The sequence below is a fragment of the Vipera berus genome (genome assembly GCF_964194415.1).
Source record: "Vipera berus genome assembly, chromosome: 3".
Lineage (NCBI taxonomy): Eukaryota > Metazoa > Chordata > Lepidosauria > Squamata > Viperidae > Vipera > Vipera berus.
The window spans coordinates 115,389,647-115,413,958 of record NC_138204.1 but is presented as its reverse complement, the minus strand read 5'-3'; the positions used below and the strand labels follow the sequence as shown (position 1 = coordinate 115,413,958).

General features: G+C 50.7%; 1 protein-coding gene across 8 annotated transcripts in view; it reads left to right on the top strand.

Annotated features, from left to right (window-relative positions):
- Window positions 1–24,312, top strand: part of PRRC2C (proline rich coiled-coil 2C) — a 99,019-nt gene that overhangs the window by 25,787 nt on the left and 48,920 nt on the right. For all 8 annotated transcript variants that reach the window (XM_081323997.1, XM_081324000.1, XM_081323996.1 and 5 more), the window contains 6 exons: window positions 13,436–13,596; window positions 14,078–14,324; window positions 14,959–15,172; window positions 16,104–18,473; window positions 20,308–20,513; window positions 20,832–20,986. In XM_081323997.1, the coding sequence (XP_081180123.1) occupies window positions 13,436–13,596; window positions 14,078–14,324; window positions 14,959–15,172; window positions 16,104–18,473; window positions 20,308–20,513; window positions 20,832–20,986 (3,353 nt within the window). The remainder of the gene's footprint in view (window positions 1–13,435; window positions 13,597–14,077; window positions 14,325–14,958; window positions 15,173–16,103; window positions 18,474–20,307; window positions 20,514–20,831; window positions 20,987–24,312) is intronic.

Here is a 24,312-nt window from a genome sequence, read left to right as displayed (position 1 = left end):
TTAAAATAGAAGTCTCGCAAAATAATGACAGGAAAGTCAACTACAGTATAATTTTGAACATTTTTCGGTACTCTTAATAATCTGCGGAGTGCCCAAATGTCCCAGTATAGCTTTAATTTGGAACATCTGCATTGAACGTTTTGAAGTTGATTCATGGTTAAATACCAGCTTGCCTAAATATCAGCTTGCCTAATTTGAGATTTAAACTGCTCTGGTGAAACATCTTTTTTAACTTATTTCTAATCTCATCATGGTTTGAAACAATTATCCTTTGAATCTGTTGCAGCATTGTGTACCGTATATACTTGAGTATAAGCCGAATTTTTCAGCCCACTTTTTGGGCTGAAAAATTCCACTTCGGCTTATACTCCAGTCAACAAAAAAAACTTACCGAGGACTTGTGCGCGGCCGAGGCTTTGGTGCTTCCGGGATCGCCCGCACCTCTCCCAAGCCACCGCTGTCCGAGACCTGCCGAAGTTTGGGGAGGTTTGGGGAGGTGCGCGCGCACCTCCCCAAACTCCGCGCCTTGCCTGCCTGCTTCTTTCCGCAGCGGAAAGAAGCAGGCAGGCAGGGCGCGGAGGAACGGAGACTTGCCGACGTTTGGGGAGGTTTGGGCGCCTCCCCAAACCTCGGCAGGTCTCCGTTCCTCCGCGCAGACCTGCCGACGTTTGGGGAGGTTTGGGCGCCTCCCCAAACCTCCCCAAACCTCGGCAGGTCTCCGTTCCTCCTGCCGACCTTTGGGGAGGTTTGGGCGCCTCCCCAAACCTCCCCAAACCTCGGCAGGTCTCCGTTCCTCCTGCCGACCTTTGGGGAGGTTTGGGCGCCTCCCCAAACCTCGGCAGGTCTCCGTTCCTCCGCGCAGACCTGCCGACGTTTGGGGAGGTTTGGGCGCCTCCCCAAACCTCGGCAGGTCTCCGTTCCTGTTTGGGGAGGTTTGGGCGCCTCCCCAAACCTCCCCAAACCTCGGCAGGTCTCCGTTCCTCCGCGCAGACCTGCCGACCTTTGGGGAGGTTTGGGCGCCTCCCCAAACCTCCCCAAACCTCGGCAGGTCTCCGTTCCTCCGCGCAGACCTGCCGACCTTTGGGGAGGTTTGGGCGCCTCCCCAAACGTCCCCAAACCTCGGCAGGTCTCCGTTCCTGTTTGGGGAGGTTTGGGCGCCTCCCCAAACCTCCCCAAACCTCGGCAGGTCTCCGTTCCTCCGCGCAGACCTGCCGACCTTTGGGGAGGTTTGGGCGCCTCCCCAAACGTCCCCAAACCTCGGCAGGTCTCCGTTCCTCCTGCCGACCTTTGGGGAGGTTTGGGCGCCTCCCCAAACCTCCCCAAACCTCGGCAGGTCTCCGTTCCTGTTTGGGGAGGTTTGGGCGCCTCCCCAAACCTCCCCAAACCTCGGCAGGTCTCCGTTCCTCCGCGCAGACCTGCCGACCTTTGGGGAGGTTTGGGCGCCTCCCCAAACCTCGGCAGGTCTCCGTTCCTGTTTGGGGAGGTTTGGGCGCCTCCCCAAACCTCGGCAGGTCTCCGTTCCTCCGCGCAGACCTGCCGACCTTTGGGGAGGTTTGGGCGCCTCCCCAAACGTCCCCAAACCTCGGCAGGTCTCCGTTCCTGTTTGGGGAGGTTTGGGCGCCTCCCCAAACCTCCCCAAACCTCGGCAGGTCTCCGTTCCTCCGCGCAGAGCTGCCGACCTTTGGGGAGGTTTGGGCGCCTCCCCAAACGTCCCCAAACCTCGGCAGGTCTCCGTTCCTGTTTGGGGAGGTTTGGGCGCCTCCCCAAACCTCCCCAAACCTCGGCAGGTCTCCGTTCCTCCGCGCAGACCTGCCGACCTTTGGGGAGGTTTGGGCGCCTCCCCAAACGTCCCCAAACCTCGGCAGGTCTCCGTTCCTCCTGCCGACCTTTGGGGAGGTTTGGGCGCCTCCCCAAACCTCCCCAAACCTCGGCAGGTCTCCGTTCCTGTTTGGGGAGGTTTGGGCGCCTCCCCAAACCTCGGCAGGTCTCCGTTCCTCCGCGCAGACCTGCCGACCTTTGGGGAGGTTTGGGCGCCTCCCCAAACCTCGGCAGGTCTCCGTTCCTGTTTGGGGAGGTTTGGGCGCCTCCCCAAACCTCCCCAAACCTCGGCAGGTCTCCGTTCCTCCGCACAGACCTGCCGACCTTTGGGGAGGTTTGGGCGCCTCCCCAAACGTCCCCAAACCTCGGCAGGTCTCCGTTCCTGTTTGGGGAGGTTTGGGCGCCTCCCCAAACCTCCCCAAACCTCGGCAGGTCTCCGTTCCTCCGCGCAGACCTGCCGACCTTTGGGGAGGTTTGGGCGCCTCCCCAAACGTCCCCAAACCTCGGCAGGTCTCCGTTCCTGTTTGGGGAGGTTTGGGCGCCTCCCCAAACCTCCCCAAACCTCGGCAGGTCTCCGTTCCTCCGCGCAGACCTGCCGACCTTTGGGGAGGTTTGGGCGCCTCCCCAAACCTCCCCAAACCTCGGCAGGTCTCCGTTCCTGTTTGGGGAGGTTTGGGCGCCTCCCCAAACCTCCCCAAACCTCGGCAGGTCTCCGTTCCTCCGCGCAGACCTGCCGACCTTTGGGGAGGTTTGGGCGCCTCCCCAAACGTCCCCAAACCTCGGCAGGTCTCCGTTCCTGTTTGGGGAGGTTTGGGCGCCTCCCCAAACCTCCCCAAACCTCGGCAGGTCTCCGTTCCTCCGCGCAGAGCTGCCGACCTTTGGGGAGGTTTGGGCGCCTCCCCAAACGTCCCCAAACCTCGGCAGGTCTCCGTTCCTGTTTGGGGAGGTTTGGGCGCCTCCCCAAACCTCCCCAAACCTCGGCAGGTCTCCGTTCCTCCGCGCAGACCTGCCGACCTTTGGGGAGGTTTGGGCGCCTCCCCAAACGTCCCCAAACCTCGGCAGGTCTCCGTTCCTGTTTGGGGAGGTTTGGGCGCCTCCCCAAACCTCCCCAAACCTCGGCAGGTCTCCGTTCCTCCGCGCAGACCTGCCGACCTTTGGGGAGGTTTGGGCGCCTCCCCAAACGTCCCCAAACCTCGGCAGGTCTCCGTTCCTCCTGCCGACCTTTGGGGAGGTTTGGGCGCCTCCCCAAACCTCCCCAAACCTCGGCAGGTCTCCGTTCCTGTTTGGGGAGGTTTGGGCGCCTCCCCAAACCTCGGCAGGTCTCCGTTCCTCCGCGCAGACCTGCCAACCTTTGGGGAGGTTTGGGCGCCTCCCCAAACCTCGGCAGGTCTCCGTTCCTGTTTGGGGAGGTTTGGGCGCCTCCCCAAACCTCCCCAAACCTCGGCAGGTCTCCGTTCCTCCGCACAGACCTGCCGACCTTTGGGGAGGTTTGGGCGCCTCCCCAAACGTCCCCAAACCTCGGCAGGTCTCCGTTCCTGTTTGGGGAGGTTTGGGCGCCTCCCCAAACCTCCCCAAACCTCGGCAGGTCTCCGTTCCTCCGCGCAGACCTGCCGACCTTTGGGGAGGTTTGGGCGCCTCCCCAAACGTCCCCAAACCTCGGCAGGTCTCCGTTCCTGTTTGGGGAGGTTTGGGCGCCTCCCCAAACCTCCCCAAACCTCGGCAGGTCTCCGTTCCTCCGCGCAGACCTGCCGACCTTTGGGGAGGTTTGGGCGCCTCCCCAAACCTCCCCAAACCTCGGCAGGTCTCCGTTCCTGTTTGGGGAGGTTTGGGCGCCTCCCCAAACCTCCCCAAACCTCGGCAGGTCTCCGTTCCTCCGCGCAGACCTGCCGACCTTTGGGGAGGTTTGGGCGCCTCCCCAAACGTCCCCAAACCTCGGCAGGTCTCCGTTCCTCCTGCCGACCTTTGGGGAGGTTTGGGCGCCTCCCCAAACCTCCCCAAACATCGGCAGGTCTGTGCGGAGGAACGGGGACCTGCCGAGGTTTGGGGAGGTTTGGGGAGGCGCCCAAACCTCCCCAAACAGGAACGGAGACCTGCCGAGGTTTGGGGAGGTTTGGGGAGGCGCCCAAACCTCCCCAAAGGTCGGCAGGTCTGCGCGGAGGAACGGAGACCTGCCGAGGTTTGGGGAGGTTTGGGGAGGCGCCCAAACCTCCCCAAAGGTCGGCAGGAGGAACGGAGACCTGCCGAGGTTTGGGGAGGCGCCCAAACCTCCCCAAAGGTCGGCAGGAAGAACGGAGACCTGCCGAGGTTTGGGGAGGTTTGGGGAGGCGCCCAAACCTCCCCAAAGGTCGGCAGGTCTGCGCGGAGGAACGGAGACCTGCCGAGGTTTGGGGAGGCACCCAAACCTCCCCAAAGGTCGGCAGGAGGAACGGAGACCTGCCGAGGTTTGGGGAGGTTTGGGGAGGCGCCCAAACCTCCCCAAAGGTCGGCAGGAGGAACGGAGACCTGCCGAGGTTTGGGGAGGCGCCCAAACCTCCCCAAAGGTCGGCAGGAGGAACGGAGACCTGCCGAGGTTTGGGGAGGTTTGGGGAGGCGCCCAAACCTCCCCAAAGGTCGGCAGGAGGAACGGAGACCTGCCGAGGTTTGGGGAGGCGCCCAAACCTCCCCAAAGGTCGGCAGGAGGAACGGAGACCTGCCGAGGTTTGGGGAGGTTTGGGGAGGCGCCCAAACCTCCCCAAAGGTCGGCAGGTCTGCGCGGAGGAACGGAGACCTGCAGAGGTTTGGGGAGGTTTGGGGAGGCGCCCAAACCTCCCCAAAGGTCGGCAGGAGGAACGGAGACCTGCCGAGGTTTGGGGAGGCGCCCAAACCTCCCCAAAGGTCGGCAGGAGGAACGGAGACCTGCCGAGGTTTGGGGAGGCGCCCAAACCTCCCCAAAGGTCGGCAGGAGGAACGGAGACCTGCCGAGGTTTGGGGAGGCGCCCAAACCTCCCCAAAGGTCGGCAGGAGGAACGGAGACCTGCCGAGGTTTGGGGAGGTTTGGGGAGGCGCCCAAACCTCCCCAAAGGTCGGCAGGAGGAACGGAGACCTGCCGAGGTTTGGGGAGGCACCCAAACCTCCCCAAAGGTCGGCAGGAGGAACGGAGACCTGCCGAGGTTTGGGGAGGTTTGGGGAGGCGCCCAAACCTCCCCAAAGGTCGGCAGGAGGAACGGAGACCTGCCGACGTTTGGGGAGGTTTGGGGAGGCGCCCAAACCTCCCCAAAGGTCGGCAGGAGGAACGGAGACCTGCCGACGAGCCGCGGCCACACAGGGTATTCCTGTGTATTCAGGCTTGCAAAATGGCGGATCGAGCCTCTGCTGGTGGCAGAGGCTTGCAGAACGGCGGATCGGCTTATACTCGAGTCAATAACTTTTTCCAGTTTTTGGGGGTGAAATTGGGGGTCTCGGCTTATACTCGAGTCGGCTTATACTCAAGTATATACGGTATATTTTCTCCTGGAATGTATTTGTTTTGTCTTGAGTCATTGTTCCTGCAGATCTTTGGAGCTCCAAACTGGGGTCTTCAGGAGAAGGTGTTGGGTATGGTTTTCTATCACTTTTAGATAGGTACCGTATATACTTGAGTATAAGCCGAATTTTTCAGCCCACTTTTTGGGCTGAAAAACTCCACTTCGGCTTATACTCCAGTCAACAAAAAAAAGAACTGTCCGTTCGTTCGGAACAGGCTGCTGAGAGAAGCTGCCTCGCCTGCTGCGCCCCCAACAACCGCCGCTGCCGCTTTCCCCCCCCCATCGCTCACCCGCTGCCCCCGAAAATGCCGCTGCCGCTTTCCCCCCCCCATCGCTCACCCGCTGCCCCCGAAAATGCCGCTGCCGCTTTCCCCCCCCCATCGCTCACCCGCTGCCCCCGAAAATGCCGCTGCCGCTTTCCCCCCCCATCGCTCACCCGCTGCCCCCGAAAATGCCGCTGCCGCTTTTCCCCCCCCATCGCTCACCCGCTGCCCCCGAAAATGCCGCTGCCGCTTTTCCCCCCCATCGCTCACCCGTGCTTTCCCCCCCATCGCTCACCCGTGCTTTCTCTCCCCATCGCTCACCCGTGCTTTCCCCCCCCATCGCTCACCCGTGCTTCCCCCCCCATCGCTCACCCGTGCTTTCTCTCCCCATCGCTCACCCGTGCTTTCCCCCCCATCGCTCACCCGTGCTTTCCCCCCCATCGCTCACCCGTGCTTTCCCCCCATCGCTCACCCGTGCTTTCCCCCCCATCGTTCACCCGTGCTTTCCCCCCCCATCGCTCACCCGTGCTTTCTCTCCCCATCGCTCACCCGTGCTTTCCCCCCCCATCGCTCACCCGTGCTTTCTCTCTCCATCGCTCACCCGTGCTTTCCCCCCCCATCGCTCACCCGTGCTTTCCCCCCCATCGTTCACCCGTGCTTTCTCTCCCCATCGCTCACCCGTGCTTTCCCCCCCCATCGCTCACCCGTGCTTTCTCTCCCCATCGCTCACCCGTGCTTTCTCTCCCCATCGCTCACCCGTGCCGCCCCGAAAATGCCGCTGCCGCTTGCTCGCTTCCTCGCCCGGGGACCAGCACCAGCCAGCCAGCCCGCCGGCGAGAAGCCCGGCCCGGAGGTGAGGGGAGGGAGCGGAGTCGCTCACCCGTGCTTTCCCCCCCCCATCGCTCACCCGTGCTTTCTCTCCCCATCAAAGATCCTTGGAAGTAATGGTTGGAAAAGTTTGCAAGTCTTTGGGAAAGTTCAAGAAGTGAAAGGAATACCCTCCTCTTGAAAGACCAGATAAGGCAGACAGGGAGATGAAGAGTTCAACCGAGTTTCCTCTTTTGTTCAGGCATCTGCACCCGCTGCTTTTAAACTCGCCGGCCGCTGCAACGGCACCCGTTTTCCCCGGCGAGTTTTCCCTACCTGGCCCCTGCAGAATCGCGGCGGCGCCCCCGGAGAAGCCTACCCCGAGGCTGCGGCCGATTTTTCCTTCTCCTAGACTCTGCCGCCCAGAGCGTTGTTTCTCCCCCTCGTGCGTGCGTGGGATGAGGCGAGAAACCAACAGCCTGCGTCCGTCTCTCTTTATGTATATTTCTGTATATATCTTATCTCGGGATCTAGACCTTTCGAAGGAGAAGGGGCGGCTGGAGTTCGTGAGTTGCTGTGGGACCCAAGGGTTGGGGGAAGAGAGATGGGAGGGAAAAGGGGAGAAACCTGCCGCTGGCTAGTTCTTTGTCTGATCGGGGAGCCTGAACAAAAGAGGAAACTCGGTTGAACTCTTCATCTCCCTGTCTGCCTTATCTGGCTTTTTGAAACGCACCACCGGCTGCTCCGTCCAGAAGCCCAGATTCGGGAGGGCTGCTTGGCTTCCACTTGAGCCCATCTATGTCCGCGGGCCCCCCCCCCCACTACCCCTAGACCTCCGCCGCCGGCGGTGCCCAAACCTCCCCAATCATCAGCAGGTCTCCGGATCTCCGTGCCTTGCCTGCCTGCTTCTTTCTGCTGGATCCGCGCCCTGCCGCCGGCAGAGGCTTGCGGAGCGCGGATCCAGTGTGGGGGGGGAGAAAGCCCTTTAGCAGGATTTGCCTGCATGCCGGCGGAGGCTGGATCCGTGCTCCACAAGCCTCTGCCGCCGGCTGGATCCGCGCCCTGCCGCTGCGGAGCGCGGATCCAGCCTCCGCCGGCGGCGGAGGTCTAGGGGTAGTGGGGGGGGGGGCCCGCGGACATAGATGGGCTCAAGTGGAAGCCAAGCAGCCCTCCCGAATCTGGGCTTCTGGACGGAGCAGCCGGTGGTGCGTTTCAAAAAGCCAGATAAGGCAGACAGGGAGATGAAGAGTTCAACCGAGTTTCCTCTTTTGTTCAGGCTCCCCGATCAGACAAAGAACTAGCCAGCGGCAGGTTTCTCCCCTTTTCCCTCCCATCTCTCTTCCCCCAACCCTTGGGTCCCACAGCAACTCACGAACTCCAGCCGCCCCTTCTCCTTCGAAAGGTCTAGATCCCGAGATAAGATATATACAGAAATATACATAAAGAGAGACGGACGCAGGCTGTTGGTTTCTCGCCTCATCCCACGCACGCACGAGGGGGAGAAACAACGCTCTGGGCGGCAGAGTCTAGGAGAAGGAAAAATCGGCCGCAGCCTCGGGGTAGGCTTCTCCGGGGGCGCCGCCGCGATTCTGCAGGGGCCAGGTAGGGAAAACTCACCGGGGAAAACGGGTGCCGTTGCAGCGCCCGGCGAGTTTAAAAGCAGCGGGTGCAGATGCCTGAACAAAAGAGGAAACTCGGTTGAACTCTTCATCTCCCTGTCTGCCTTATCTGGTCTTTCAAGAGGAGGGTATTCCTTTCACTTCTTGAACTTTCCCAAAGACTTGCAAACTTTTCCAACCATTACTTCCAAGGATCTTTGATGGGGAGAGAAAGCACGGGTGAGCGATGGGGGGGGAAAGCACGGGTGAGCGACTCCGCTCCCTCCCCTCACCTCCGGGCCGGGCTTCTCGCCGGCGGGCTGGCTGGCTGGTGCTGGTCCCCGGGCGAGGAAGCGAGCAAGCGGGCGAGCGGCAGCGGCATTTTCGGGGCGGCACGGGTGAGCGATGGGGAGAGAAAGCACGGGTGAGCGATGGGGGGGGAAAGCACGGGTGAGCGATGGGGAGAGAAAGCACGGGTGAGCGATGGGGGGGAAGCACGGGTGAACGATGGGGGGGGAAAGCACGGGTGAGCGATGGGGGGGAAGCACGGGTGAACGATGGGGGGGGAAGCACGGGTGAGCGATGGGGGGGGAAAGCACGGGTGAGCGATGGGGAGAGAAAGCACGGGTGAGCGATGGGGGGGGAAAGCACGGGTGAGCGATGGGGAGAGAAAGCACGGGTGAGCGATGGGGGGGGAAAGCACGGGTGAACGATGGGGGGGAAAGCACGGGTGAGCGACTCCGCTCCCTCCCCTCACCTCCGGGCCGGGCTTCTCGCCGGCGGGCTGGCTGGCTGGTGCTGGTCCCCGGGCGAGGAAGCGAGCAAGCGGGCGAGCGGCAGCGGCATTTTCGGGGCGGCACGGGTGAGCGATGGGGAGAGAAAGCACGGGTGAGCGATGGGGGGGGAAAGCACGGGTGAGCGATGGGGAGAGAAAGCACGGGTGAGCGATGGGGGGGGAAAGCACGGGTGAGCGATGGGGAGAGAAAGCACGGGTGAGCGATGGGGGGGAAAGCACGGGTGAGCGATGGGGGGGGAAAGCACGGGTGAGCGATGGGGGGGAAAGCACGGGTGAGCGATGGGGGGGGAAAGCACGGGTGAGCGATGGGGAGAGAAAGCACGGGTGAGCGATGGGGGGGAAAGCACGGGTGAGCGATGGGGGGGAAAGCACGGGTGAGCGATGGGGGGGGAAAGCACGGGTGAGCGATGGGGGGGGGAAAGCACGGGTGAGCGATGGGGAGAGAAAGCACGGGTGAGCGATGGGGGGGAAAGCACGGGTGAGCGATGGGGGGGGAAAGCACGGGTGAGCGATGGGGAGAGAAAGCACGGGTGAGCGATGGGGGGGAAAGCACGGGTGAGCGATGGGGGGGGAAAGCACGGGTGAGCGATGGGGAGAGAAAGCACGGGTGAGCGATGGGGGGGGGAAAGCACGGGTGAGCGATGGGGAGAGAAAGCACGGGTGAGCGAAAGAAGCAGGCAGGCAAGGCACGGAGATCCGGAGACCTGCTGACGTTTGGGGAGGTTTGGGGAGGTGCGCGCGCAGCTCCCCAAATCTCCCCAAACTTCGGCAGGTCTCCGGACGGCGGCGGCTTGGGAGAGGTGCGCGCGATCCTGGAAGCACCGAAGCCTCAGCCGCGCGCAAGTCCTCGGTAAGCTCCGGGCGGTCACTTGCTTCGCGTCTCCTGAGGGAAGGGGGGGCGACTGGAGCGGGCGTGTTTCCTCGCCTGCTGGGCGCCGCGATTTGCCCGGGGAACGCGCGGGCCCCGAATGGCAGCGTGGAACGAGGAAGCGGACAGCCAGGGCTTCCCCGAGAGCCGCGGCCACACAGGGTATTCCTGTGTATTCAGGCTTGCAAAATGGCGGATCGAGCCTCTGCTGGCGGCGGAGGCTTGCAGAACGGCGGATCGGCTTATACTCGAGTCACGAACTTTTTCCAGTTTTTGGGGGTGAAAATGGGGGTCTCGGCTTATACTCGAGTCGGCTTATACTCAAGTATATACGGTATATAATATCCGTTTTATCTCTCCCCTCTAAGTAGTTTTTCATCAGTGTCTTAATCTTTTTAATTAGTTTTACCAAGCCAACCCATCTTAAAATCCAAACAGTCAAATCTTACATAGTTCTTATCTTTATATAATGATTTTATAATCCAATACATTTCCAATTGTCAAGGCACCAAATATTGAAAACAATATTTTATTTATTTATTTATTTATTTTGTTGAATTTGTATACCGCCCTATTCCCGTAGGACTCAGGGCGGTTTACAGGGCAGTTAAAACCATGAAATACAAAAATTAAAATCAATTAAAACAAATTAAATTCAAGCCCCAAGAGTAAATCTAAAACCCAGTTAAATTAACAACCCCACAGTCTGGACCAAACAGATCAAAGAGCCAAGTTTTCAGGTCCCGGCAAAATGAGCGCAGGTCGGGGGCAGTCCTAGGTTCCGTGGGTAGTTGGTTCCATAGGGCAGGCACACCCACAGAGAACGCCCCTCCCCTGGGAGTAACCCTCCGGCATTCATTAACCGGCGGTACCCTGCGAAGGCCCTCCCTGTGGGGGCGCACAGGACGATGGGAAGATGATGCCAGCAGCAGGTGTTCCCTTAGATAGTCCGGACCCAAGCCATTTAGGGCTTTATGGTTCATTACCAGCACCTTGAATCTCACCCAGAGGGAAACCGGAAGCCAATGTAGCTCACGGAGAAGAGGTGTTACACGGGAGTATCCAGAAGCTCCCATCAAAACTCGTGCGGCTGAATTCTGCACCAGTTGAAGCCTTCGGGTGGTCCTCAAGGGCAGCCCCATGTAGAGGGCATTGCAGTAGTCTAACCGGGAGGTCACGAGCGCATGAGTGACTGTACGTAGAGCATCTCGGTCCAGATAGGGACGCAACTGGCGCACCAGGTGAATCTGGGCAAAAGCCCCCCTGGTCACGGCTCCTATATGATCTTCAAAACTGAGCCGTGAATCCAGGATGACGCCCAAGTTGCGAGCCCTATCAACTGGGAGTAATACCTCATCCCCTATTGTTAATGATGGAGAAGGCTGGTCAGCCTTCTCCATGAACAGCCACTCAGTCTTGTCAGGATTGAGACGAAGCCTGTTTTTCCCCATCCAAACCCGGACCGCCTCCAGGCAACGGGACATCACGGCGAGGGCATCACTGGGTTGATTCAGGGTGGAAAGAGAAAGTTGGGTATCATCAGCGTACTGGTGATACCTCACCCCGAAACCACGAATGAGCTCACCCAGCGGCTTCATGTAGATGTTGAACAGGAAGGGAGAGAGGACCGACCCCTGAGCGACTCCACAAGCGAGAGATCTCGGGGTGGACCTCTGTCCTCCCGTCAACACCGACTGCGAGCGGCCCAGGAGGTAGGAGGAGAACCACTGTAAAACAGTGCCCCCCACTCCCAGGGCCCTGAGACGCCACAGTAGGATACCATGGTCGATGGTATCAAAAGCCGCTGAGAGGTCTAATAGGACTAGGACAGAGGAACAACCCCTGTCCTGAGCCTGCCAGAGATCATTCACCAGTGCGACCAAAGCCGTCTCCGTGCTACGCCCGGGTCTGAAAAAGTTGGAGACAGGATGATAGTTATTCAAAACCGCCGAGTCCAGGGTGGGCTTCTTGAGGAGGGGCCTCACCACCGCCTCTTTCAAGGTGGCAGGGAAAACGCCCTCGCTCAAAGAAGCAGTTATTACTGCCTGGAACCAGCCTCGTGTCTTCTCCTGGGCTGCATAAACCAGCCAGGAGGGGCATGGGTCCAATAAACAGGTGGTAGAGCTCAGCCTCCTCATGATCCTGTCCACCTCATCGGGGGTCATAGGATCGAACTCAGTCCAGATAACACTCTTAAGACCACTCGATTCCTCCCTGTCAGACTCTGTCCAGTCAGAGTCCAAGCCGGCCCGAATCTGAGCAATTTTATCCGCAAGATGACGACTGAACTCCTCGGCCTGCCCCTGCAAGGGATCCTCCCGATGAAGGAGGGAGCGAGTAACCCAAAACAGGGCGGCCGGGCGATTATCTGCGGACGCGATAAGGGCAGCGAAGTCATTAGACTTTGCCGTCCTCATTGCAGCGAGATAAGACCTTGTAATGGCTCTTAGCCGCAATCGGTCAGGTTCAGATTGGCTGGATCTCCAACAGCATTCTAGACCCCGTCTCCGACGTTTCATCTCCTGGAGCTCCGAAAAAAACCATAGAGCCCACCGGGATCTGCGTCAGGTTAGGGGTCACAAGGGGACAACATGGTTGAGCGCCTCAGTGGCAGCCCTTTCCCAGGCATCCACTAAAGCTGTGAGTGAGGGAGATAGGAACAGACCCAAGCGCCATCTGGAACCGATCAGGGTCCATTAGGCGCCTGGGGCAGAACCACCTGGTTGGTTCCGCAGCCCAGTGGTGGGGGGTGACATAGCGGAAGACATTTTGTGACAGTTCTTCTTTTCAGGGGTCTTGTAATTATCAACCAGTCAGGATTCAGTTCAAAGTATTTGACCATCTAAAAGTTTTCCAGTAATTTCTCCTTTAGAAGATTAGCCAGAGGCCAAGATTTTTCTTTCTCTGCAAACAGTTCTTAGATTTAAGAATGCAGCTCAGTGTGTTTATAATCCCAGAAGGTCAGCAGTTTCTAAACATATGTAGTTTCACTCAGTAGTAGATAGCTCAATGCTTTGTGCCCAGTTATTTTTTGCTATTTCTAGGCATCTTGCCAAATTCTGGGTCAATGCTGCTGTAGTATTCTCTAATCCTCCACTAGATGTCACTGTTCATTGTTTTAACTTTAAAACAAAGAGTTGTGTGTGTGTGTGTGTGTGTGTGTGTGTGTGTAATTTCATCATTGCTTTTTCAGGTGTAGAGTTTTAACAATTTTTTTTAGCTTTCAAATTTATCCAAACTGTAGTATTTTGTATTTTTATTCCCCATAACGGTTTAATTCGCCCCTTCCGTCTATAGAAGGGTGAGGTTATCCCCTCCCTTCTCAATTTTGCTTCTTGGGGAACTTTTCCAGGAAATCAGAGATAAAATAGGAGAGAGAAGATCAAATTCCTCACCCAGCTTCAAGCACGCTGTTCACTGTTATGCTGGTTAGTGCTTTTGGACTTCGGGTTCAAGTACCTTGGGCTGGTCAACAAAGTGTGACCAGCCTTTCTCCTGTAGGGTTAGAAGGCTTTCCCAGAATCAAGCGAAACGACTGCCAACATTCCAGAATTGTTGGGGCACCCTTCTTTTCTTCGCCACCACTCTGGAGCAATTTAGACCCATTTAGCAGGGCGAAACTAGCCACAGGTGCGGATATTCACGACCGGGCACTACGCTGCAAAATCGGAAATCCTGGTGAAACATCTTAAAAAACACTGAACTATATGTTCGTTTTGCTCATCATTTTATCAGTTAAATCCTATATGGCACTAACCTTTTTTGTCTTTCCCCTTGGACAGATTGTCAACTTGTTTCTACCATACAAGAAACCAATCATAACGAAAAAGACAATTCACATGAAAATGAGCCTGATTCTGGTGCTCAGCCTCGTCCTGCTGTTTCTTCTGGCTATTCAAAGCAGTTTCAGAAATCGTTGCCACCACGATTTCAGAGGCAACAGGTAATGGATTTATCTTAAGCTTTATAATACATATTTTATTCAATTTCATTTATGGAGACACAAGTAACTAAAGATTGCTTATAACTGAAGATTCCATGGAATAAGTAATAGCTTCTACAATCCAAAATTAATCTAGCAATTTTATGTTAATTGATCTTCCTACATACGTAGATTATTTGTACACCTGTACCATTTTAGCCTAGAATTTACATATTTTATATGTAAATGTAGAAATTAACTGTGTTATTTATCCATCCATCCATCGATCCATTGTCATAGTTAATGCTACCAAAGTTCCCATAGTGAGAGTTGAGACTTTGGACATCAAGAGCATTAAATATATACTATTTAATATATACTATTAAATATATACTATTTATTCCAGAACACTTGTAGCTGAAAAGAATATGAATTAAATATATAACATGTTTCTAAGAAAAATTGTATAGAGGAAAAGTTGATTGTATTTGCTTTTTTGTAGGAGCAAATGAAGCAGCAACAATGGCAACAGCAGCAGCAAGGAATTTTACCACAGTCTACACCAGCACAACCTTCTAGCAGTCCTGTTCCCCCTCCACCACATAGACCATTGTACCAACCTATGCAACCGCACCCCCCACATTTGGCTTCTATGGGCTTTGATCCAAGGTGGCTCATGATGCAGCCTTACGTGGATCCAAGAATGATGTCAGGAAGACCTACTATGGATATGCCACCTATCCATCCTGGTATAACTCTTACTATATGCTGTAGGCAGCACTTTTCTCATAATTGGCATAATTGTCTTTGTGCCTCAGATCATCATCGAATATTCTGAGATTAGGTATTTCAAAGGGATATTTATTTCAAAGCAAGTATGTTGAAAGCTACAGTACTATCCTTATTAGAAACATTCCTCTAATGACATTATTCAAGGATAAATGAATAGCTACCAGGAATATGACCTCTTCTATGTTGTGCCCCAACTGCAAAAATATGTTCCTACAGCAAAATATATTTATAGGATGTGTTTGTTATACATTTTAAACAGTCTTTCAGTGTATTTAATGGACTGTAATAGTAACTTTTAGGAATAGGAGGAAGAGCCGCAACCCAGTCAACAGTTGGACAATTTTAAGAAAGCCTTTCAGGCTTGTCCCTCCTTTGTGTCTTATAGATAAAAGAAGGGAGAAAGGAGGTGCATTCAGACTTGCAATTTCTGTTACTGTGATTTTATAATAAAAGTAGTATTAAAATTCATAACTTTGGGTTTTTTTAGTCTGTTTGAAGGGCTGACAGTTTTACCCCTCTATGTTAAAAGTCAGAAGAATTGGATGCCAGTCCTAGCACTTACTCTTCTTAATTTGAATATCTCCATTTCAGGAATTATACCTCCTAAACCACTTCTGAGGAGAGATCAAATAGAGGGGACAGGAGCTGGTTCAGATTCTTTTGATCATGTTACGCGATCAGCAAGGGAACATGCCATACCACTGACAGAATCACGTATGATATGGGGGTCAGAACCATATACTCACACAGATCCTCAACAAACTAGTACCTCCCCAAAAATCCTTGAAGAAACTGTTGATCTAAGGTAATCTTTGGTTTTTTGTGTATATTGTGGCTTTCTTCCCTACAATGCTTACATTCAGGTATACCTCTAACTTTCAAGAATATAAAAGGATCAACATATTTTTTTCCTAATTAATGGGTTTTTGTTTTGTTTTTTTACAAAATAACCATATTCTTCAGTACTTGTCTCTCTTGGACAAGTAACAGAAAAATGTAAATGTAATTCCAGTTCCATTAAAGTAATTGAATTAACAGATGGATATTTGGCAATGAAAAAAGCAGACATTCTCCTTCATTTTTATTATGAACTATTTGACTGTTTTCCACTTTAAAAAAAAAGATTGTCCACATATCCCCCTCATCATTAACTACTTTGACCCTGAATGTCAGCTATAAGTTATAAAATACATCTATGAGTAGCTATTAATATTGCTAAAATAATTCATAGTGAACTAAATTTAAAGTACTTGTCATATACAAGTGGCTCTCTTTAGTGACCACATTTGGGACAGGCAACTCAGTCATTAAGTGAATCTGCAACTATGCATATGATTTTCACTTTTCCTTTGCTTTACAGACCTGCAAATGTCATCAGTGTGAGAATTGGTTGTAAAGTTATTTTTAACACTATTGTAACTGAATGGTCACTAAATGAGGACTGCCTGTAAACATATTTAGATCTGTTCATTTTAGCAGCTAGAGTATTTCAGTTTCTTCTGAATACATGCCCATTGGGATGCTTGTGAGATTTACTATATGTTTAGATATAAGAATATTCTAAATGTTGAAAAGCCGTTCCAACCCCAAATAATATCTTCAGAACTAATGGGGTTACCAATAGATATCTTCCAGGATACAAGAAATAACTCATATTTTAAACATGCTCCTATGTTATTATATTGTTTAGGATGATTGATAAGACTTCAGCTGAAAATGTGGCTTGTTTCCTCTAGGCCTGAAGAACTTTTGGATCAAGATCAAATAACAATTGAAGCAGTATACTCAGGAGAAGAAGGTCTGTTAGAACCACATATAAAGACAGACTTCAAAGAATCTGAGGATGTGAACGTACAGCAAACATCAAGCAGGTCTTTGGAAAATGCACAGTCTCATCAGTCTGATACATGCCCATCAGCAGTAAGTTTTGAAGGAACTGCAGGAAATATTCCAGAGAGCTCCAAAGAACAGCAGGTGTCTGTAGAAGAGAACAATTCTTCTCTGAAGAAAAGCATTTCTCACGGATCAACTCATTCTTTGAAATCAGAAGAACCAGTGAGTGATACACAGGCAACTCTTCCCAAAATAAACAACAGACACACTGAAACCAAAGAGCCACTGCTGGAAAGACTAGACAGCAAGCAGAAAAAGGAGGGCTTTACAGCTAGTAGGTTGTTAGAGGGATCAAAACCTGAAAAACCCTTTAAACCTAAATCTGAAACTAGATGGGGTCCGAGGCCAGCATATGGTAGAAGAGAGGAAGGTAGCGACAGGCCAATGAGAAGATCTGGTCCCATTAAAAAGCCTATTCTTCGTGATATGAAAGAAGAGCGTGAACAAAGAGAGGAACGTGAACAGAAGAAAGAACGGGACGGAGAAAGATTGACAAACGAGAGAGTCAACAAAATTGAGAAAAGGGATCAGCCTCCGATGCCAGTTTCCAGGTTAGAACCAGAGAAAGCCATTACAGATGATAAGAAAACATTGCAAAACACATCACAAGCTGCAGAGGGTACAGACAACCCCACAGAATCTATAATTGCACCGACTGTTCAGCAGCCTCTCATTGTACAGCAGGCAGCAGCAGTAGTACTTCCTGTATCTCATCAGCCAGCTACAATCCAAACACTTCCACCTTCAGTTCCACAGCCAAATACTCCACAAACTGCAGTTGAGGCTCCACCACTTAGCGTACAAGAGTTACCAGTTCAACAACCTGCAAATGCGAAGGAAGAAAAACAGCCGGAGAAAATAATTAACAAAGAACGAACTGTAGAAAGACATGGTATTGAAACTAGGCCAGTAAAAAGAGAGCCTGGAGCACCTCCCAGAACATACTGGAAAGAAAATAGGGACTGGTTTCCGGACCAAGGATACAGAGGAAGAGGACGTGGAGAATATTACTCTAGGGGACGCAGCTATAGAGGTTCTTACGGAGGCAGGGGTCGAGGTGGAAGAGGTCACAATAGAGATTATCCACATTACCGAGATACTAAACCGAGAGTAGACCATGTCGCTTCCGGTCCTCTTAGGCAGAGAGAGGAGAGCGAAACCCGTAGTGAGAGCTCTGATTTTGAAGTTGTTCCGAAACGGCGAAGACAAAGAGGCTCAGAAACTGACTCTGACAGTGAAGTCCATGAAAGTGCAAGCGATACTCTACTGTCAGACAAGGACAGCTTATGCAAAGGCAAACACCCAAAGAAAGAAGAAAGGGCAGATGTTAAAAAACCTTCAAAAGCCCTGCTGTCTTTCAAACCGGAAAATAACATTCGAGGGGACCATAGAGTTGTGGATAAAGCATACGTAAGAGAAGATGAAAACAAGACCAAACCAGGTTTCCTGCCTAAAGGAGAACCTTCTAGACGTGGCAGAGGGGGGATGTTTAGACGCGGTGGAAGGGATCCAGTCGGTCGCCCACCTCGACCGTCTCTTCTTAGGAGACCAGGATACAGAGAGAATCAGTGGAATCCGAGACAAACAGAAATCTCCAAGGCTGAAGATGGAGAGCCGCAACGAAGGCATGAGCATTATGGCCCCGTGCCGTTGGAAAAAAGGCCTCCTGCCAAGTTTGAGAGGAAATTTGATCCCGCCAGGGAACGGCCACGAAGGCAAAGGCCTGCACGGCCTCCCAGACAAGACAAGCCACCACGCTTCAGGCGATTAAAAGAAAGAGAGGCGGCATCAAAAGTAAACGAAGTGACAACTAGTTCGTCATCAAGCGTGGCAGTGAGTAATGCTGTTAACGAGCAGCCAAGCACTACTTTGGAGGTTTCAGGGAGTAAGACCCCGGACTTGTCCAATCAGAACTCTTCAGACCAGGCAAATGAAGAGTGGGAAACTGCTTCGGAAAGTAGCGATTTCAACGAGAGACGCGAGAGGGACGAAAGAAAAATAGCAGACATCACGGCACAGGGAGCTGTTAAAACGGGAGAGAACACACTCATCCCCAAAAGAGAAATAGCCAAGAGAAGTTTTTCCAGTCAGAGGCCTGGGATCGATCGGCAAAATCGCCGGGGCAATAATGGCCCATCCAAATCCGGACGCAACTTTTCAGGGCCAAGAAACGAAAGGAGAAGCGGCCCTCCGATAAGATCTGGGAAAAGGGGGTAAGTACGAAAAAACCTAAATGTAGAAAAGCTTCGAATAAAAGCCAGCTTTGTTATTTTATTTTGCCGGAATTTTAATTTTAAATTATTATTTTTTTAAAAAAAATAATGTCTCGATATGCTTCAGGTTTCGATTCACGTGTTTTCAGAGCATGTAGGAGCCTGAATGCAGCGCTTGAGTGTAACTCATTTTGCAGCCACGTCTTGTTTTTTCCCAGGTTGTGCAGTTGCAGTGGAATTCTCCACACAGCAGCTGCACAATCTTGAGAACAGATATCGCCCAGTCTGTTTAATGAGTCCTCGACATGCTGTGTTCACATTCCAAGGCTTGTAGCTCTCTTTTTTTAAAAAAAAAACAACAAACATGAATCCAAACTTGTGCAGCTCTGAAAGTTACTTCCATTTAAAAGATAGGATAAGGAAATTGTTGTTATGGAGCATATCTCTAGGAGGGAATTGATGAGAGAAGAGATAAATTTACTGCAGATAAAGCCAGCATCAAAAGTGGTCAGAATATTCCTTCTCTCTCAATTTCTTTTCTTATAGTTTCTTGGAAGTTAACAGCTGAGAATGCCTGATAGTATTTGATTGCTTGCATAGTTTAGTCCTTAACTGAGGACCATAACGGAGCCTGACTATTACAGTCAGATGTCATAATGGCCATTAAGTGAAGCAAACGTGATCATCTCACTTAATGACCCTCCTGTCTTCTCTTCCTGATACGATTGTTAAACAGAGCACAGGATGCAAGGGCCCTGCCCTTGGCCTCCCAAGACCTCCCTTGCTCCACTATCTGCCCCTTGGCCCATTTCCATCCCACCAGGTGCAGCAACCCCCTCTTCGCCCCATGTCACTTACCTCATACTTACCTTTCAAAGGTCTCCAGAGCTCACGTTAAGGAAGCAGAACAGACCACACCAGATAGCATGATCTCAGAAGTGGCTGCTATTTTCAGAACACGCACAGTTCAGTGCAGCTCTCCAGACAATGGTGGCTTCTTCCAGGAAATTTTCTGTATTTGTTAAGAAAGGACAAAATAGCTCTACTGTAGTACAGGTAGTCCACCACTTACAGTGACGATTGGACTTGGAATCTTGATCATCGAGCAAAGCAGTCATTAAGTGAGATTCCATGTGACCACTTCATGCAGTGACTGCAATCCCAGCTCTCCCAGTTGTGGTCTTCAAGTATAGTGTGAGTTGTTATTCAGAGCATTGGGTAGAGAGCCTGGACCTCCTGGATCTGGTGAGGTGGGGAGAGAAACCCCTCAGTATGCTGGAGGAACAGACCACAAATATATTGAAAATGCTAGCGAATGCCATTGTTTTTGGAGGCTCAAAATCCTGGTGTTCATTTTCACCAGATTTGAGGCCTGTTCCTCCAGTGCTCAATAGGCTTTCTCGTTCCTGTATGGAGGGGAGGGGAAATCCCTTGGCATGCTGGGGACATACCTCAAATCCAGCATCTCCTGTGCTCACAACCTTTCTTCCCATCTTTCCATTGACTTTCTGGGGAAGTTGGCAGAAAAGATTGCAAATGGCGGTTACGTGATCACAGGGCACTTGGCAACTGGTCATAAATGCAAACAGATTACTAAGTGCCCAAAGTGTGGTCATGTAACAGAGCAAGCGGAACATTTTACAGTGGCCCAAAGCACCCGTTCTGCTGCATAAAACGAACATAAGTTGAGGATTACTTGTATGTAAAATGAGGCATGTGGAATTAAAATATGGACAATGTTCCATAATGTGCTAAATACCACCTTTTCTTCCATTGTTGTGCTTTTACTAATTATTTATGATTACTAAATTAATTGGCCCTGTTTCTTGTACAGACCATTTGAAGAACAGATACCTGTTGTGATTAGCACTGAATCAGTAAGCAGCAGTTTGCATCAGGAGGAAAATGGTAACAGTGCTGCTCTGCCGAAAGGTTCCAAAGATAGCAACAACAAGAAGCGGGAAGAAACCAAGTCTGGCCCAAAAAAACCCAAAGAGAAAGTGGATGCAATCTCTCAGTTTGATCTTAATAACTACGCAAGTACGTACTTGGAGAATCTCTTTAAGACACTTTAAGGTTCATAAATGCTCCATTCCTGCAGATTGTCAGGAAAAGATTGAGTAACCATTTATCCAGAATCGTATGAGGATTCTTGCACTGAGTAGGGGGGGTTGGGCTGGAAGACTTCCAAGGTACCTTCCAGCCCTATGATTGTATGTAATGCTTTCTTCATGAAACATTGAGTGGAATGGGGGGGGGGAATCCTTTCCCCTGAATAAACTAAACCTACGATAATGGCCATTACTTTGAACTGGTGTCTAGGTATAGGTCTAATTAAAATTTGGATTTCCTTTATAGGCGTTGTCATTATTGATGACCATCCTGAAGTGACAGTAGTTGAAGATTCCCAATCCAACTTGAACAATGATGGTTTTACTGAAGTAGTGTCAAAAAAACAGCAAAAACGTTTGCAAGATGAAGAACGTAGAAAGAAAGAAGAACAAACAGTGCAGGTTTGAGATCATGCATAGCATTATTTTTTCTTGTAGAAAGAAGTATTGATTTGAATTATATCTGGTTCCTCAGATAATTTCAATTACACTTTCTGCACATTCTTTAGTCCCTGCAAAGGAATTCTGATTTACTCTATTTTGTGATGTCCTTTTCTGCTTAGAATGTTACAGGATAAGTTGATCTCATGCTATAAACTATTTACATATTTAATACATTTTATCACTTAATATGTATCCCTCACCACATATTGAGTATTCTGCGGCTCTTCAGATGTTGCTGAACTACAACTGCTTGCATATACCTTGCTATGATTCATATTCCTTGGATTGACCAGGAGTTGAAATTGAGAAATATTTGTAGTAAATGGTGATCAGGCATCCTATTCACCGAACATTCTACTTTAAATTAATGCCATCCTTTCCCAGAACATTTTTCATTGCAAGCAATAATGATGATGATGATGATGTTGAAAGGGACCTTGGAGGCTTCTAGTCCAACACCCTGCTCAGGCAGGAAACCCTATACCATTTCAGACAAATGGTTCTCCAGTCTCCTCTTAAAAACTTCCAGTGTTGGAACATTCACAATTTCTGGAAGCAGATTGTTCCACTGATTAATTGTTCTATCTGTCAGGAAATTTCTCCTCTGTTCTAGGTTGCTTCTTTCTTTGATTAGTTTCCATCCATTGCTTCTTGTCCTGTCTTCAGGTGCTTTGGAGAATAGCTTGACTCCCTCTTCTTTGTGGCAACTCCTTAGATGTTGGAACACTGCTATCATGTCATCCCTTAGTCCAGGGATAGGCAACCTCGGCTCTTTTATGACTCAGGGACTTCAGCTCCCAGAATTCCTGAGTCAGCTGACTCAGGAATTCTGGGAGTTGAAGTCCATGAGTCATAAAAGAGCCGAAGTTGCCTACCCCTGCCCTAATCCTTCTCTTTATTAAACTTGACATACCCAATTCCAGCAACCCTTCTTTATATGTTTTAGCCTCCAGTCTTTGTGGTTCTTCTCTATACTCTTTCTAGAGTCTCAACATCTTTTTTACATCATGGTGACCAAAACTGCATGCAGTATTCCAAGTATGGCCTTACCAAGGCATTATAAAGTAGTATTAACCCCTCATGTGATCTTGATTCTATCCCTCTGTTAATGCAGCGTAGAACTGTGTTGGCTTTTTTGGCAGCTGTAGCACGCTGTTGGCTCATATTTTAAGTGATTGTCCACTAGGACTCCGAGATCCCTCTCACAGTTACTACTATTGAGTGAGGTACTACTTATACTGTACATTTGGTTTTTCTTGCCTAAATATAGAAACTTACCTTTTTCACCATTATATTTCATTTTGTTAGATAGCACCCAATGTTCAGGTCTGTCAAGATCCTTCTGTATCCTAAGCCTATCTTCTGGAGTGTTGACTGTTTCTGCCACCTTGGTGTCATTTGCAAATTTGATGAGTTCCCCATTTATCCCCTCATCCAAATCATTAAGGAAGATATTGAAGAGTACTGGGCCTAAAACAGTGTTGTGATTCCATGTCAGCCTGTGCACCCAGCAGCTGAGTCCAAGGGATCTGAGGAGGAGGAGGAGGAGGGGTTTGGAGAGCCTTCAGTGTCGGATGGAGGCTCTGATGCATTGCAAGACTTTCAGTTGGAGGAAGAGCCTGGCCCATCCAGTTGTGTTCGTTATGAGGCTCAGCTGTGTGAGGAGGAGGGTTCAGACTCAGAGGAGTCACAACTGAATCTGTTTAGAGACGTTAGAAGCAGAAGGCAGTTGAGCAGAGCAGTCTATGAAGTCTATGAAGCAACTCAGCCAAACGAGAAGGCATTGAGAAGCCACGCCTTGGGGCTGTTAATAAAAGGAGAAGGTGTGGGCGGTACTGGTTGCTGAAGGCAACCGTTCGTAGAAATCCAAAGAAAATCCTGGTCTGTTCTTGGTAATCTTCCTGTTTGACTCTTGTTTGAGGTTTGAATCTTTTATTTTTGTTAAGGAAAATATTCTGCTGCTTTTTTGTTTGAAGGACTTTATTATTTGGAACTGTAAATAAATTTGGGTTGGTTTTTTCCAGCCTATTGATTTAAAAAGAAAAAAGGGGTTGTCCTTGAATCAAACTGGGACAGTCATAGGCTGGAACAGAATAAAGAGAGCCTTGGGGTACCCCACTGCATACTTCCTCCATGTAGATGCTGTTCCATTGAGAACTACACATTGAGTGCGGTTGGTCAGCCAGTTATGAATCCATCTGGTGGTGATGCTGTCTAACCCATATTTTTCTATCTTATCTAGTAGTAGGTTGTGGGCTACTTTATCAAATGGTAGATACTTTTATCTACTTACTGAAGACCAAGTAAATTATATCCACAGAAGTTCTCTGGTCCATTTTGTCACCTTGTCAAAGAATGCAATAAGATTTGTCTGGCATGATATCTTTTTGATAAACCCATGTTGGACTTTGGTTATGACTTTGTTTGCCCCTAGGTGTTCGCTGATTCATTGCTTGATTATCTTTTCCAGAATCTTCCCAGGTGTTGCGGTCAGGTTGATAAGTCTGTTGTTTCCTGGATCTATTTTTTTCCCTTTTTTGAAGATGGGAACTACATCAGCTCTTTTCTAGTCCTCTGATAGTTCCCCGGTGCTCCAGGATCTTTGAAATATATAGTTCAGTGGTTCTGAGATCACATCTGCCAGTTCCTTTGTAACCTTGGAGTATAATCCATCTGGTCCAGGTGATTTAAACTTGTCTAGGCTGGACAGGTGCTCACTTACCATCTTCTTGCCTATCTTAACTTGTGTTTCTACTCTTTTTTACGGTACTGTTTTTGATAGGTTGGACTGTTTTTTCCTTTGTAAAGACATGCAAAAAATGAGTTAAGTAGTTCTGCTTTCTCCCTGTTGCCTGTCACCTTCTTGCCACTTTCTTCCACTAATGGACCAGTCGTTTCCTTGACTTTTTTCTTGTTTTTTACATGTTGAAAGAAACTTTTTTGTTTTTTGTTTTACTTTTGTCGCAAGCCTTAATTCATTTTGAGCCTTAGCTTTCCTCACTTCATCTTTGCAGGCTTGGGCTACTTGCTGATATTCTGCCTTAGTTATGTGCCCCTCTCTCCACTTTTTATAGTTGTCCCTTTTGTCTTTCAACTTATCAGAGAGTTCTTTATGCAGCCATGCTGGTTTCTTTTGAGAGCTATTATTTTTCTTCTTCATTGGTATTGTGCTAGACTGGGCTTTTATAAACTCACTTTTCAAAATTTCCCAAGCTTCTTGAGTTGTTTTCCCCTTGAGGATTCTCATCCATGGAATCGTTCCCAAGCTCTAAGTTTATTGAAAT